This window comes from Drosophila teissieri, chromosome 3L (assembly GCF_016746235.2).
Source record: "Drosophila teissieri strain GT53w chromosome 3L, Prin_Dtei_1.1, whole genome shotgun sequence".
Taxonomy (NCBI): domain Eukaryota; kingdom Metazoa; phylum Arthropoda; class Insecta; order Diptera; family Drosophilidae; genus Drosophila; species Drosophila teissieri.
The window spans coordinates 20,872,125-20,887,356 of record NC_053031.1 but is presented as its reverse complement, the minus strand read 5'-3'; the positions used below and the strand labels follow the sequence as shown (position 1 = coordinate 20,887,356).

Below are 15,232 nucleotides of genomic sequence, written 5' to 3'. Positions count from 1 at the left end.
AGCCGCCAAAGACCCAATTCCCATGCATATTCGAATTTTTTCCAAGGGTCTATTCAGACTTCTACCCATTCTCGCAGCCCCACCTTTGCGTATTTTATGTTACCCACTTCAAGTTGCCCTGGAACTTATTACATATTATAAATCATATCAGGGCCTGACATTATGCTTAGCATACAATTTGCCAAGGAGCGACCTTTTGCCACTCTGTCTTCGTTCGGTTCTGAAGGTCGAATTTAAAATGAGTACAAAACTTTTGCGGCAAGTTTTTTATACCGTATACAAATAAAGTACATTTGCGGGCTATTTGTTGAAATGATTGCCCTTTACTTTATGACAGCTAGAAAGATTCGCGACCTTTTGCCTATATTCAGTATAAAATGGGCCGATCTTTAATGAGTTGTCAATTGGTTTGGGTGAATAAAATGTAAATAAAACTGTATTCTAGAGTAAAATTGTTAGAATATAAAGTCTAGTCTCCATTACAGCCTTCTCAGTACACCAATCATGCAATGTCCCATAAATTATGATCCCTTTTATAATGAACAACAATCATTTTTATTGGTTTCATCGCTTTGCATACCAATTTCGGTTTATTTTTTAACATAAATTTAAATAATGATTTTATAGTATACATTTAAGTGGCAACGTTATGACATTAGCTAAAGTAGAACCTCCTTCAGCGATTGCGATGCCTTACATTTCGTTTAGGGGCTTTCGGGTCTTGTGTTGCAATACTGTTTTCCATATTTTTGAACAGCAGCATGCCTTTGTTGAAAAATTACATAGGCTAATTAGCATATATATCACATACTTCCTAATTTAGAAGCTAAAACTAATATCTAAGACGTGTCTCGAATAATTTCGAGTGTTTGCTTACTCGCTTTAAACATGATTTGGTATTATATTTCTCTTAAATCAAGCTTTAAGTTTAAAAAGTTGACTTCCCATGGAAAGAGGAAGGCATACAGTATGTACATACATCATTTGCGTTCGTTTAGAAATAGTAACTCTTGTTTCGTTTGTAATTTAATATTTTTGCGTAATTTCATAAGAATACTTTGATTTTGTTGCTGCTAAAGTTCGTTGCTTATATTTTCGTGTAGTTTTCATTCGATTAATTTTTTGTTTTCGTTGCAAGTGAAAAGTAAAAAGTTAAAATGAGATCAATACCAAACAAATAAAGGCAGAGGCATTAGAAAGGCTTGGGTATTTGGTATTCCATATAAGCGGTTAAACTGATTAGTTAAGAGTGGCCAGGCTTGGAAGTAAAGCATTGTTTCGCCTCCAACCCATCTGGCCACACTCAAAAAGCTAGCAACGTGCAATTGGAAAAGGCGGAATACTTAGAGCTAAATTAGTTTTAAGTTTAGTAGTATTGTTAGTATTTCGAAAGGTCTCAAGCTTAGATGCTGTGGTCCAGAATGGAGACCGGATCGTAGGAACGTTTCTTGGCACGCTGCTGATAAATATAGAAGCTCATTACCACAATCGCAATGGAGGCTATAACCGAATAGGGCAGCAGCCAGTAGAAATAATAGTTGTTTTGGTTTACTACCTCAACGACTTTCGGTTGGTCAAAGGCGTTGTTGCACTTTATTGTGGTGGCCAGTGGTGCAGCTGTGGTTAAGGTTGTGCTGCTGCTACTTGTGGTGGTGCTAGTGGCTATCAGCTCAGCACTTTGCTGAGTGGTGAATGGATCAGGCAGCAGCGGCGGCAATGAATCCACCTCTGGCGTCTCTGACTCATCGACATAATCCGCGTAGGATTCATCGTCTTGCTTCTCGTGCGGCATCGGCGCACACTTGGGCCAGCAAACCGGACAACAGGTGTCCTTCAGCATCACCTGCCTTTCACTGGGACAGTTTAGGTTGCCGCAAAAGGACATCGTGCACTTGGGCTCCCCCTTCTCGCACTCGCACGTCTTGCAGTTCTCCGTCCACGTTTCTCCGTCCTTGTAGAACATGCCCGAAATCTTCGACTGGCACACACCTTCGGCCCTCTCATCGCAGGACTTGTGGCATATCTTTAGTCCGGACTCGCACTTGCATCGCTGGCATTGCTTCAGCCAGTGGAAGTCCGTGTCCCGCACCACCGTGCAATTCGGCTCCGCATGGCACTCGTAGGTGCCGCAACATTCTCCGGGCGTTTGATTATTTTCCGGCACCAGTTCGACCGTCACCACGTCGTCGTCTGCATCCAAAGGACAGTCCGGAATGTAACAGGTCTTGCATATGCACTTCCGGTTCAAACAGCACTGGACGTAATCCTCATCAGAGATCAGACCTCTATTGTAGGATACCCCTTCGGCGGCTGACGCGACTTCACCTCCGATGGGCAACTCCACCGCATTCGATTTAATCAGGTCCACCGCAAGTAGGTTGTGGCGTATGGAACTGTCCGCCGGGCACTGCATTTCGGCATCCGGCGGGCATTTAACCGACTCACACAAATCCGGCAAGAGCTCCTGGTCAACTGTAACGAAATTATGGGTGGAGAAATTGCAGCCGTTAGTGGTGGTCAATAAAACATGAAGTCTCAGTTGCAGCTTAGGTGTACTTAAGTAGGAGTGGGCGAAATGCGTGGGTGGGTAATGGAGGTCACCTCAAGCAGTGCTGTCTTATTTATGGCAAAGTGCGGTGCTTAAATTTACCCACTAGAAAATAAAAGAGATGCTCGGTTGGTAAGCTGATTTTAAAAGTACACAAAGGTAAGCTTTGAGCAAAGGTGTAGCTTTTGTGTCTGGGTAAACATAAATGTGGTACAAAATTGATTCAAGCCTTGTTCAAATTATATTTAATATTTAAGTTTAGTTCTCGTTTAATATTGATTGTAGAAAAGGCGAAAGAGAAATCAAATTCTCATCCTGTCACTTTGGAGAATATGTTCAGATGTTCACCCACATCTTTTTTCTGATTATACACCCTTTTCTTACAGAGCCAACAGAACAATACAATAAAAAACGGAATGCATTAAGGTCAACTTATCGGATCGAATGTCCATTGCCTACCCAGCCAGGTGATTCATTGGCGCGGAACTGCCGAGTATAGAAGTAATCTGGTAAACTTATGCCAATTAAAGTTTTTCCACTTGCCATTGATTGTTAAGTCTACCTGTTTGCCTTCCATTAATTTTCTATTCTATAGGCGAGACTAAACCGCCTTTTTATTCATTTTGTTCCTTCCTTTGGAGTTTTCTCCTTTCTGCGAAATGTGTTCGCTCATTGTTCAAGTTAATTTGTCATTTTCACTCGTCCATATAATGGGAATTTTCCATCTTTCTCTTTCTGTTCCGTGCCCTTTGACTTTTTGGTCCTCGGATTTTCCCTTTTCGGGGGTCGGGACAAAAGTAAATATCTGGCTGGAAAAATCTACTTGATTTTAAGCACAAGAACCTCCGCAGCCTGTCGAATATTAAAAACTAAACTTTTTCGGTTTTTCTTCGGGCCCTGCACTTTGATGTCGGGGGAGCAGAATGCTTTTGGGCTGGCGATTGTTTGGTGGGTCGGTGGACTTTTGGTGGGTCTACGGCGGCTGCTTTCAAGGAGCTCAAGAAACTTCTTACACTTTATTTAATTAAAGTTTTACTTGTTCGTTGTTTTTCGCATTTGTTCGCTGACGCTGTCGTGTTATCAGTGGGACAGCTGGGACAGTTGTCAGCCGCCCTCGTATCCGCAGTTCGACTTTGAAGTTTGGCGGCGGGAGGTTAGATTTCAACGAGGCATGTCCAAAAAATGGAAATAATTTAAAGCTGCTCAACTTGATTTCGTTAAAATATGTGCAAAAACTCGGGATTTTGGTTTCGCTCTTAATTGATTCCGTATTTATTATGGTCAGAATGTTTGAGTTTATCATTTTTAACTTTCGTAACCAACTTCCTAGTTTTTTTGAAAATAATAATTTATCAATTATTTAAAAAATGTTAATTACATTTTTAATAAAAAACTTCACATTTCATTGCTGTTGTTCCAGAACCCGACCGGATTTTACTTCGACTAACTTAAATTCTGTTGTTTTCTAACAAAGTAATCTTAAATACCCTTTCCTTTTCGGCAGCCATAATGAACGAAAACAAAACGCTTGTGTCGTATGTAAAAAGTGAAACTACTTGTGCATGTGTTATAAAATATATGTTGTAAAGGCTTGAATTGCTGGTATACCTATTTTGCTGTTGGAGAGAACCGAAAAAAATGTGAATGAATTAGCCGTCAGACGAGGACATTGCACAGCAATTTGCAGCGAGCTGCGGAGCAAGCTGTCAGACTAGCCGGCCACCTAACCTAGATTAAAACCAAACCGCACACTTGGCTGCCTATTCAGATAAAGTCGGAGCAGGCGACAGAGCCAGAACCAGAAGCTATAGAATCTGGAACCAGGGTTACAGCCATGTACAAGATGCGAGCAGGAGGACAAAAGCGCACACAGGCGTGTACATACATGGATGGCTATTTTTCTATATATTTTCCCCTGCACTATTGCTGCCACTTTGGGTCTTCGGTGAGAAACTTATAAACAGCCGTGGAAAGTTTTCATAAAAGATGGAAGTACAAAAACACACTCGCACACTCACACACTCTCACATATAGACACTCGAGTGTTTTGCATTTCATGTAGCACGAATGCAAAAAAAAGGGGAAAAAACAGCCAAGAGGGGGAAAAACTCTTTAAAAGCGAAAAACTTTTTTAATAATCCAGCGACAGCGTCCTGGCTTTGTGGCCTGCAGATACAGATACAAATGCGAAGATACGAGATCTTCAGTCGACAGGGGACAGGGAGAGAGGGAGAGAGGGATAAAGAGAGACTGGGCCAACTGTTTCAGGAATTTAAATTGTTAGCTTTATCTGCGTTCGGCACTGATTGCAAATCCAGTTTAACCCCATTTACAGGTGAGAACCGGCAGATGGAAGGCGCAAACACATGAAGCCACTTGAAAATTGAGTGATTCTGTGAGATACATTCTGCATCCATCTACCGGTGGAAAGTGAGCCACAGACCATAAACTCTCAGATTTTGCCTAATTTCCATCCTAGTATTCCAATGTGGATTTCCCCCGTCTTGTTGGCCAATCAGCCATCCACCCATCCACCCATCCATCCATGCATCCATGCATCCATGTATCGGCGAAACCCTTTTGTTGTGGCACTATTGGGCTGCTCACTGAGTGTGTTATCTGGACAGATTATCTGGCTGAGTGAACGCCTTGGCTAAACGAAATTCAATCAGGCTAATAGCTGGCGTAACCACACTCGGAAATAATTTGTTCATAAATCGTAGTTTTCCCTTACCATTAGACTTCATAATGTTGCGAAAATTAGCAAGAAGCTAGTGTGATACATTTTTAGATGGAATGTGAGAGCTTAGCTAAAACCAAGATACAATTTTTTTGTCTTTAATATTTGCATATATTACAATATTAATCGCAGAAAGCTTCAATACCAACTTCAATTTGCAAAAATAAGAAAAATGTTCTTAAATATTCAAATTACTCCTAAAGTGACACACAATTTCTCCGAGTGCATCGCCTTGAGTGCTGCCCGTGGCTGTGATTCGATTATGCCATTGCCTTTGGGTAACCCACTAGCACTAGCAGTTTCGTCCCCAACCTGGACACATTCGAGTCACAGCGATGCCGCGTTGGCTTCTACTCCTGGGCATGTCGGCCCTGGGTGTACTGTACAGTCTGACCAGGGTGTTTGGCCTAATGGCCACCGCCAATTGGAGTCCTCGAGGCATTAAGAGGGTCAGACAGAGCCTCTATCTTCGCATCCACGGCTGGGTGATGCTGATCTTTGTGGGCTGTTTTTCACCCATAGCCTTTTGGTGCATTTTCGAAAGGATGGCCTTTCTGCGCCAAAACCGAATTCTACTAATGATTGGCTTTAATCGATATGTCCTGCTTCTGGTCTGCGCTTTCATGACTCTGTGGATACACTGCTCCAAGCAGTCGGAGATTATTGGGTGTCTCAATCGATTGCTGAAGTGTCGAAGGCAGTTAAGGAGACTGATGCACACTCGGGAACTGAAGGATTCCATCGATTGTTTGGCCACCAGGGGACACCTGCTAGAAGTGGTGGTGCTACTCAGTTCCTATATGTTCGCCTTGGCTCAGCCCATTCAGGTACTCAAGGATGATCCGGAAGTGAGAAGGAACTTCTTGTACGCCTGCTGTTTGGTTTTCATAACCGTATGCCAGGCCATCCTGCAGCTTTCCCTGGGGATGTACACATTAGCGCTACTTTTTCTGGGTCACCTCGTTCGACACTCCAATCTACTGCTGGCCAGAATTCTGGTGGATGCCGAGCATATTTTTGAAAGTGCCCAGAGTGCCGGATTTTGGCTCAACCGGCAGGAGCTGTACAAAGGCCAACAAAAGTGGTTGGCCCTCGAGTTGTGGAGATTACTTCATGTACATCAGCAATTGCTGAAGCTTCACCGGTCCATATGCTCATTGTGCGCAGTTCAGGCCGTCTGCTTTTTGGGATATGTGCCCTTGGAGTGTATGATTCACCTGTTCTTCACATACTTCATGAAGTACAGCAAGTTTATTTTGAGAAAATATGGAAGATCGTTTCCGTTAAACTACTTCGCTATCGTCTTTTTGTTGGGGCTCTTCACCAATCTTTTGCTGGTTATTTTACCCACATACTACTCAGAGAGAAGATTTAACTGTACCAGGGAAATCCTCAAACGCGGAGGATTGGCCTTTCCATCCAGAAGCATTGTGAAGCAACTCAGGCACACTGTAAGTTGAGCTATATAAACTATATCGGCTTATGCTGCAACAATTTGGTGTTATTATATGCTAATAGTTGAATGTATACGAGTATTTATTTCTTTCTATTTAATAAGTGCCATTTATATTCAGCAGGTGTTGATTGTATATCGCACATCATAAAATAGTTATCGAAAGTGATTGGAATACTAAAATAATTCCGACGGTGCTCGAAGCAAGCATAAAGCTTAAAAATCTACAAAGAGAAATACCGACGTTGGTTCCATAAGGGTTTTGTATACTCATTAATTTTTATGAATATATAATAAGGTTGATTTTTCTAATAATTTCACCAATCATTGTCGGTAGAAAAGAAATAGAAGAAGAAATTACAGCTCATTTTTCTCGTCTTTTATGGGTCAAAGAGTAGCATATGATAAGCAGTTTGTGTGCAAGTCATATTTTTATCTTCAGCCAGACTTTAATTAATGTATCTTATTCCCCAGATGCACTACTACGGCCTGTATCTGAAGAATGTGGAGCATATATTTGCTGTCAGCGCCTGTGGACTGTTTAAGCTGAACAATGCGTTACTCTTTTGCATCGTGGGTGCGATACTAGAATACCTCATGATACTGATACAGTTTGATAAAGTCCTAAACCAATAGCTGACAAACTCCCCAGACAATGGCCATAAATAAATATAAATTAAATTGTTCCCTTGTTAAGGTTGGGTAAATGTATGTATGTACATATATGTACATATGTAGTAATAGCATACGGAATCCCATGGAAGGGGTGACTTTACTTACGTGTCGTTGCACTGGAAACAAATATTAGCACATATATTATTAGCATCTGGTGCAAGCACCTCCTTGGCGCATTCAAGTATGGCATATTTGCGCTATTTCAGTTATTTGCTTTTCAGTGGGCTGTTGGGTGGTGTCACTCGGTGGGCGGTTGGTGGTGGGGTGTGGGTGATGGGTGGGGAGTGCCGACAGCAGCTGATGACAATCGATATGACCTTGCCTGGTCGCCGAGAATCGTTTGCGAATTTCTGGCCAGCTATCAAATCATATAAATGTCTCGTTATAATTTGCGAAAATCAAAATCAATTGGCATCTTCTCGGCAAATCGACTGAAAAGAGAATGAAACGAAAAATTAGAGTACACTGTCGTGTGCAGAAATATTTGTTGTGCCTTCTTCAGTTAAGTTTAATGCTTATTGCTATTACTTATGTTACTAATATTAAGTCATAGCTGACTTTAGTAAATACCTATATGTATTGTATTGCAAATTAAATTGGTCGATTTTGAAAATCTTCAAATAATTGTCACCTCAAAAAATAATACAGAGACTAAGCAATCGGAATGCCATTATAAATCGAGTTCCCATTTTACAAATTTGTTTCCTTCGCTATAACTGCTCTACAGATTTGATTTGTTATTTTTCACATTCGATGAAATGCGAGTTCTAACTTAATTGCATTCGGAGGGGAATAAAAGCAGGGCAGAAAGGCAGTAAACACTCGAAGCGTTAATAAGAAGGTGCCTCTAGAGTCTACAGCCAAATGCTCTCTCATTCTTTCGGGGTTTCGGATTGGTTTTAATTTGGTTTGCTTTGGTTTGCCGGTTCGTCACTGCTAAAAATAGCAACCTTTTTTTTGGCTCTGCGAGTAGTTTTAATGACCAAGTGCCGGGTCTCTCAGTTTTGGGACGTATGGGTGTGTGCGGGGTATCAGCGAGGGTCGGGATCACCATTTCCCCGGCAACTGAAAATGTTTGTGCGTGTTTTCTGGCTTTGCTGAATGGGCCGCCACTGAAAAGGCACTGATAAAGGCACACAGCCCCACATTTTCGAGAAGGGTGAAAATGGGGGAAATGGGGGTCGGTCACTGCTGGCTTGTCCCAGGTCCATAAAAGACCTGTCCAGGTCCGCCTACGTGTCCAAATCGAACAAATTTTGCATGTGCTCACTGAGCAAAAATAATTATACGTTTGTTGCCTCTACACATCACACTTGAAGTAGACCTTAAGTTTTCTTTAACAGTTGGGTCTTACTAAAACCTGTGATTATACTGGTATTTATTATGGGAATCACAAAATATTTGATAGATCTTTAAAAAGATCCGCCGCATTTTCTTACAGTGCTATATTGGTATTGAATGCCCGACGATGATTTGCTTTTCATATCCATTCAATCAAATTCTAAACGTATCCATCCAGTCTCCTTTAAACGAGGCTGAAGATTTATAAGATACGAGCTGTGTGCCCAATGCACAGAAGCTCCGTTTAATTTCTGGGGAAACTGAACTTCCTTTCATCGAATTTCCGATGGGTGAAAACAGCAGCTTGTCGTCAGAGCAAATGTGCAAATGAGAGCCTTTCGGCTTTATCTTATCAGTTGCACAATTGCATTACTCACAGAAGGGGCAGGTAGACAAAATTCGAGGAAAACGCCTTAATTGTGGTGTTGTTTTCCACTTGGCCGATAAAGCCGAGATGCCAGATTCCTGTTGCAAGTATGTATGTACATGCATACATATGTAAGAGAATAACTCCCGAGTAAGTTCGTCTACAAGTCCACTGCTGATTACATATCGAACTGCGATATATGTATGTACTTATGTACATGTGAAAACAGAGTGCTAGCGACCATAGAAATTTCTGGGAATTTGTTTGCTTTGGACGAGCTTCATCCGAACGAGAGTACGAGTATTGCAGGTTCAGTAACCTGCGAAGTGTGCTGACGCTCCAAAGAGAGTTCCCCATAAACATCATCTATTTGGCTATGCGGAGCCATAAACAATTCCAGATTAATGAACCCACAGAAAATGAAATATATAGGGAAAATCGAGCGAACAAGTAGCCCGAAAATTGGATATATAAATGGCAACAGAACTGAATGGGATATTCCGAGAAGTTGGCCCGACAACAATCAGCTCAGATATTGTTTGAGTCTAGAGGAATTTTAATTATCGTCTCGTTGGCTTTACCAAACAGATCTTATCTTATATGGGTCGTATTTGTCGGATCTTTTAATCTCAGCTTCCTGTTGTCACTTGTTTTCTTTTTTACGCTCTCGCCTCCAGACTTTCATTTTTGGGTAGAACTTTCCCTGCATCAATACTACAAAATATGACATTTTAATTTTCATCTCCAAATTTGTTGAAGTTTGGAGTGCATCAATACATGGGGCTTCTACGTAACTAGTCTACCAAAGCTAAATAAGCTGAAATATTAACTTCATTGGTTGGATTAATGTACATATTTTCCTGAGAACAATTATAACTTTTTACCTAAATCGAATATATGTACAGGTATGGCATAGATCACTGTTCCGTTTTGAAGATAAGATGGTTTATTTCTGTGACAAATCGAACAGCCAAATCGCGCTGTCTAGAATGTTTAGAAATTAAAGACTTTTTAAATTTGATATTTACTTTTGAGAGAACTGCTTACATGTAGACTCGTTTAACTGTACGATCACCTTCGGGCATTCTTTTGAGCTTATATCTTGTACAGCTTATATAGCAGTATTTGACTCTATGTATCTGTATCTTGCGCTTTGTGCGGTAATCGCATATTTGTGTAGATGACTAAACTGTGATAGCAGCTAAGTAACTTTTTCCCGCATAAAGTCAAGGGGTCTGAAAAGTGGGAGGTTGTTGGCTGAATGGTTGATTGTGAGTTGGCAACGGCAAATGAAGTATGAAACGCTGACGAATGGCAACTTCCAGTTCCTTTTGTACTCGGTTCTGCATAGTTCATCATCTTTTTACCTCGAACGCTAGTTTAGCTTTATTATTGCCATAAATTTCACTTGAATGCGAAATCTGATGCATCTATCCGATGCTTCCAGTTCGGCTTTAGCTTTGGCTTTGGCTCCAGCTTTAGCTTTTTCTTTTCAGCTGTTTATCTTGCCGCGGCAAGGCAACACATGCAAAACCCGACGGGCTCTGTGTGCATAAATACTTGCGAACACACACATCTGCCTTGGTATTTGCTCATGTTCGCGTACAATAATTTCACGTTCAACAACTTTTGGCTTTTTGATGAGCCAGCAGCAACATCAGCAACAACAACATCGGCAACAACAGCAGCAGCAGCATCGGCAGCCCGCACTTGAAAGGTACGTTTTGTAGGAGGGAGACTGCAGGGCGGGGCGGGGCGGAGCGGAGCGATTACAATGGGTACTATGGGGCCCAGAGAGGGGTTTTTGGGGGCTAAGTGGGGCTAAGAGCGAACCTCATGTGCGGGCAGTTTGGCTCTTTCTGTTGCCATAGCCACCGCTACTGCCATAAAGCTCCTCACCTCTTCCGGCGCATTGCAACTCGGAGCTGGCTGGTGAAACTTTAAGCGAAAAGTACACAGCTCGAAAAGTTCTCAAAACTCAGGCCAGTTTATCTATATCTTATCTGTTAGATAAAAAATAAAAGTATTTCACACCAAAGAAGTCCAAGAAACTAACCATTTCAAGTAAACGACTGAAATATGTAAAGCTTTCAAAGTATGCCCGTTCGCCAATTTTAGCTCCATTAATATAACAATTTTAGTCATAGACCTTTATAAATTAATATGCAAGATGCTTGTTACAGCATTTTGTTGTGGTTCGTTAAGTGAAAATTGTTAAAGAAGGTTGACTGTAGATTTAACGTAATATAGTCTAAGCAATTTTTTGTTTGTTGTATTAAAAACGCCCCTATCTAAACGCAATTATATATTTAATTTAATCAATGTAGAGTACAATTTGTATCTACTGCCTATTTATGATTACAAATATTAGTTTGCACTTGTGAGATCGTAAATGGTCAATTAAAATGTTGATAGCGATGACGTCAAGTGATTATGCGTAATGCTAAATAAATCAGCTTTCTGCTGTGGAATTTAGTGGGAAATTTATAGTTTTTACGTCACAGTCTCATCTTGAGTCAAATACGTCGTTACGGACCATATGAAAAATATTAAATGAATTTAATTACATGTAGGAATTTCGCTCGAATCATAAAAGTTAGGTTGGTTTTTTTCCATTTTTCCCGGTGCAATAAAATTAAAAATACCTATTATGGGATTATTATGCTTATTCGTATTTAATGCTCCATTTGAGGTTCGTTTGTTTGTGTTATATTCCGTCACTGTATTATTAATAAGGTAAAAGACAAGACAAACATATTTAACATCATCTTGTTAAATAGTATTATATTAGTTCACATTTTGTGTCAAATCTCGAGTAGCTTATACATAGTAATATGTTTGCTTTGGTGTATCCAAATTATCCGAGTTATCCAAGTTCACGGATAGGATTCCCTTCTACAGAATGTAAACAAATTGTATGCAAAGTATTCTTCAAATTTGCATTCGACTTCGCAGCGCTGACAGAAGCACACAATTTTTTTTGATGTATCGAAGTGGCTCCCAATTGACGCCACACGGTATCGGATTTCATCGCAGTGTAGTCCGCCCGGTTGAAGTCGTCGTCTCGTCTCGATTCACGACGGTTTTGTTATGCTTTTGGTCGCTTTTGCCTCGCTCTGACCTCTGAGTTTGCTCGATGCCGATGCCGCTGCCGTTCGCTTTTTGCCCAGAATACTCTTTCGAGGTGGAGTCTGTAAAGTTTTCCACGGCAATTGGGATTGCCCATCCATTGCTGAACTTCCATTTGCATTTCGCTGGGCTGCTAAAGGGAATCGCTTTGAACCGCAACTGGTGCGCCATTGGGCTTCTATTAAGCCTTTAACGAGTTTAAGGATTGAAAAGATGGGTGGAGTTGAAAGAGAGGAATATTTCGCATTGCCTTGAATTTACGTTGAAGGTATCGTAAAACTACTGTTCTATACTGAAACTGAAGTAGATTTACATAGATCCTTAGTAAATGGAAAAGAAACTGTTTTAATGTTCAACCAATGTATAATTGTGGTACTGTTTCATACTTTTTTAAATTCTTTTCTTTTCTGATTAATAAAATCCATGTCACTTGTTCTTCTTCAACTTTTTCTAGAGTATGTAAAATTCGGCTACATCTAGAAGGCTGGTTCCCATATTCCGGATTCTCTTTATTTACTCTAGTTTCTTATTTTGCGACGTTGCTTATTTGTTTTAGGTTTAGGTTTTTTATTTCGGGGAACCGCAGAATTGTTTAACAGTTATTTTTAACGTAGCTGTAAACATAAATAAGTTTGCATGATTGTGTAATTAGCAGAGACTTAAAACCTATCAAAACTTGAGCACCGCTCATTTTTTCTGCACCCATTAAATTATATATTTGATTAATTTATTATGAAGATATAAATATGATGCAGTTTGGTACATTTTTTGGGAAGACAATGCTAAGGCATGCCTTGAAAATCTGAAATATGGGATAATAACTCTTGTCGAGCAGATCTTAAAGCATTTTCCCCAGGGCATTGGAACTTCGACTCCGTCACGTAAGCACTTCCCTCCGGCTTTTATTTATTTGCTCTGGTTTTCATACACTCGGATTCGGCGTTGCTTTTTCGCTTTCGGCTCTTTAAAGCTTGGCCGGCTTCTTTCTTTATTTTTTTTTTTTCGTTTTTTCGTTTTATTTGTATTTTTTGCTGCGAGTAGTTGGCTGCCAAGCTTAAATAAGTCTTTAATGGACTGTGCGTGTCGCAGGGCAGGGGGAATTGTATAGTATAGGTACTGGCATGACATGATATGGCTAATGAAATCAAATTGTTTGATCATTGCGATAAATTCCCTACCAACTCTGCCTAATTTCTGTCCATTTACGCACGCGGCTTTGCGCTTTTAACCTTGATTTCTCAGTGTAAACAAAAAGTGAAAAAATCGGAAAAAATACAAAAAAATTAAATACAAATAAAAACGCGACCCAGGCCGAGTGACAGCCAGCGAGTGGGAGTGAGACGCATGATAAACGATGCCGAGATACAAAGATACATCCATCGAGCATAGAGTAATACGAAAAGCTTTCAGCATTTGACGATCTGTCAGTCAGTCGCGCCGACTATTTGTCCCTGTGTATTCTACTCATCTGGTGTTTGCCGTTTTGGCCGTTTTCATCTGTTTTCGCTATCGGGCTTTTTATTAAGTTACCTATTTATAATTTGTTTATTATTTAGCAAATGCGTGCGAATAATGTTTAAATATACCCTTGCGCAGGAGCATCTGGAAATTGCTTAGGAGCCAAAATCCAAAGAAGAAATTGAAAAAAAACGTACGCCAAATCCATAAATATTTTATAAATGACGTTATTGTACAGTTTTCCCCTGGTTATATTATTAGCTATGCTATCTTATCTATGTACGCTCGACGTGTCCCAATGTGCGTGTCGGTGTTTGTTTGTATAGCCATATTGGGTGTTTGTATGGGCCAACAACGCTACCGTCATTACCCTTCTACTTCTCTATGCTGGCTTATATAATCGTCGGCGGCGGTAGGAAAAAAATTATAAAGAAGGTAATGCGTACAGAATGAGGGGAGCGAAAAATTCAACTTAGTCGCAGATTCCCCCAGTGCCTATATTATATAGATTATGTACAATCTGCGGAATGCGCTTCTACACACCTGCCACGTAAAATTCGTGTTTTTTTCTTGTCACTCGAGCATAAATTCTGCTTGCTCACATGGTTTGCTCTTAGTTATTCGCACTACACTTGTTTTGTATGTATTTTCTATTTTTCTGGCGTTTATTGGGCTCGGTTAGCTTTAGTTTTTTCTTTTTTTTAGCACTGCTTCTGTTCACTTCACTTCACAAAACGAAAATTAATTGTGGGTGCATGAATTTTGCGTTTTTGTTGCTTATGAGGCTTTCGCGATCACTGCTGAAATTCAACTGAGTTTCCAAGCTCGATCCACAAAAACTTTATAGCTTGTGGAGAGCGTTTGGGGTTTTGGGGGAGAGAATGGAGCGTTATTTCCCGATCGGGAGAAAAAGCTCACTCTCTTTTGGCCCGCATTCTTCGCAGCCATGCATTAAATCTTATTTTTTGTTGATCTTTGGCCGGCAGCCGGCTTCTCATTCTACATTCTACCACTCTTCTCTTCTACTCTTCGCTCTTCAAGTCTTCATACGCTCTCCTCTACGTCTTCTCTACAATCTACAATTGTCTCCGTTCTGGAAGCTTTCCCTCTCTGAAAGCTGCTTGATTGGAAGCAAAAAGCATAGATCAACGTCAAAACACAACAGGTCATAAATTTTCAGAGCAAGTGAGCAGATGGAATTTCGGCGAGTGCATCACGTGCGAAAATTCCCGTATACGCAAATTCGCAAAAACTGCAGCGGCGATCGATCACACGCATATTAATTGGGGGTGGGGGCTGGTGGTGGATGTGGGTTCGTATCTGGGAAACCGAAGAATCTGGCGAAGAGCGTAAAGATCGTTGCCTTCATTCCGCTTTTTCAGGCCAAGGCGTGTGCGCCATGCAAAATGTTAAATGTGAAGTGCTAAATGCGAAATGCAAAATGCGAAATGGAATATCATGACAACACCCGCTCACGCCCATCGAATCAGCAGAGCTGCGGATTAATGTAAAATGCAAAAT

The 15,232-nt window shown here is 40.7% G+C and overlaps 2 protein-coding genes across 2 annotated transcripts; one reads left to right on the top strand and one right to left on the bottom strand.

Annotated features, from left to right (window-relative positions):
- Positions 1-570: 570 nt before the first annotated feature.
- Positions 571-14,508, bottom strand: LOC122616621. The gene is made up of 3 exons (XM_043792151.1): positions 14,255-14,508; positions 7,522-7,847; positions 571-2,472 (listed from the first exon to the last, which is right to left on the bottom strand). The coding sequence occupies exons 2-3, from the start codon at positions 7,604-7,606 to the stop codon at positions 1,403-1,405; spliced, it is 1,155 nt and encodes a 384-aa protein (XP_043648086.1). The 5' UTR covers positions 7,607-7,847; positions 14,255-14,508; the 3' UTR covers positions 571-1,402.
- Positions 5,551-7,377, top strand: LOC122616620 (putative gustatory receptor 77a). Its single transcript, XM_043792150.1, is given in 3 exon segments — positions 5,551-5,592; positions 5,594-6,739; positions 7,216-7,377. Coding segments are annotated over 3 exon segments (1,350 nt in total).
- Positions 14,509-15,232: the final 724 nt, after the last annotated feature.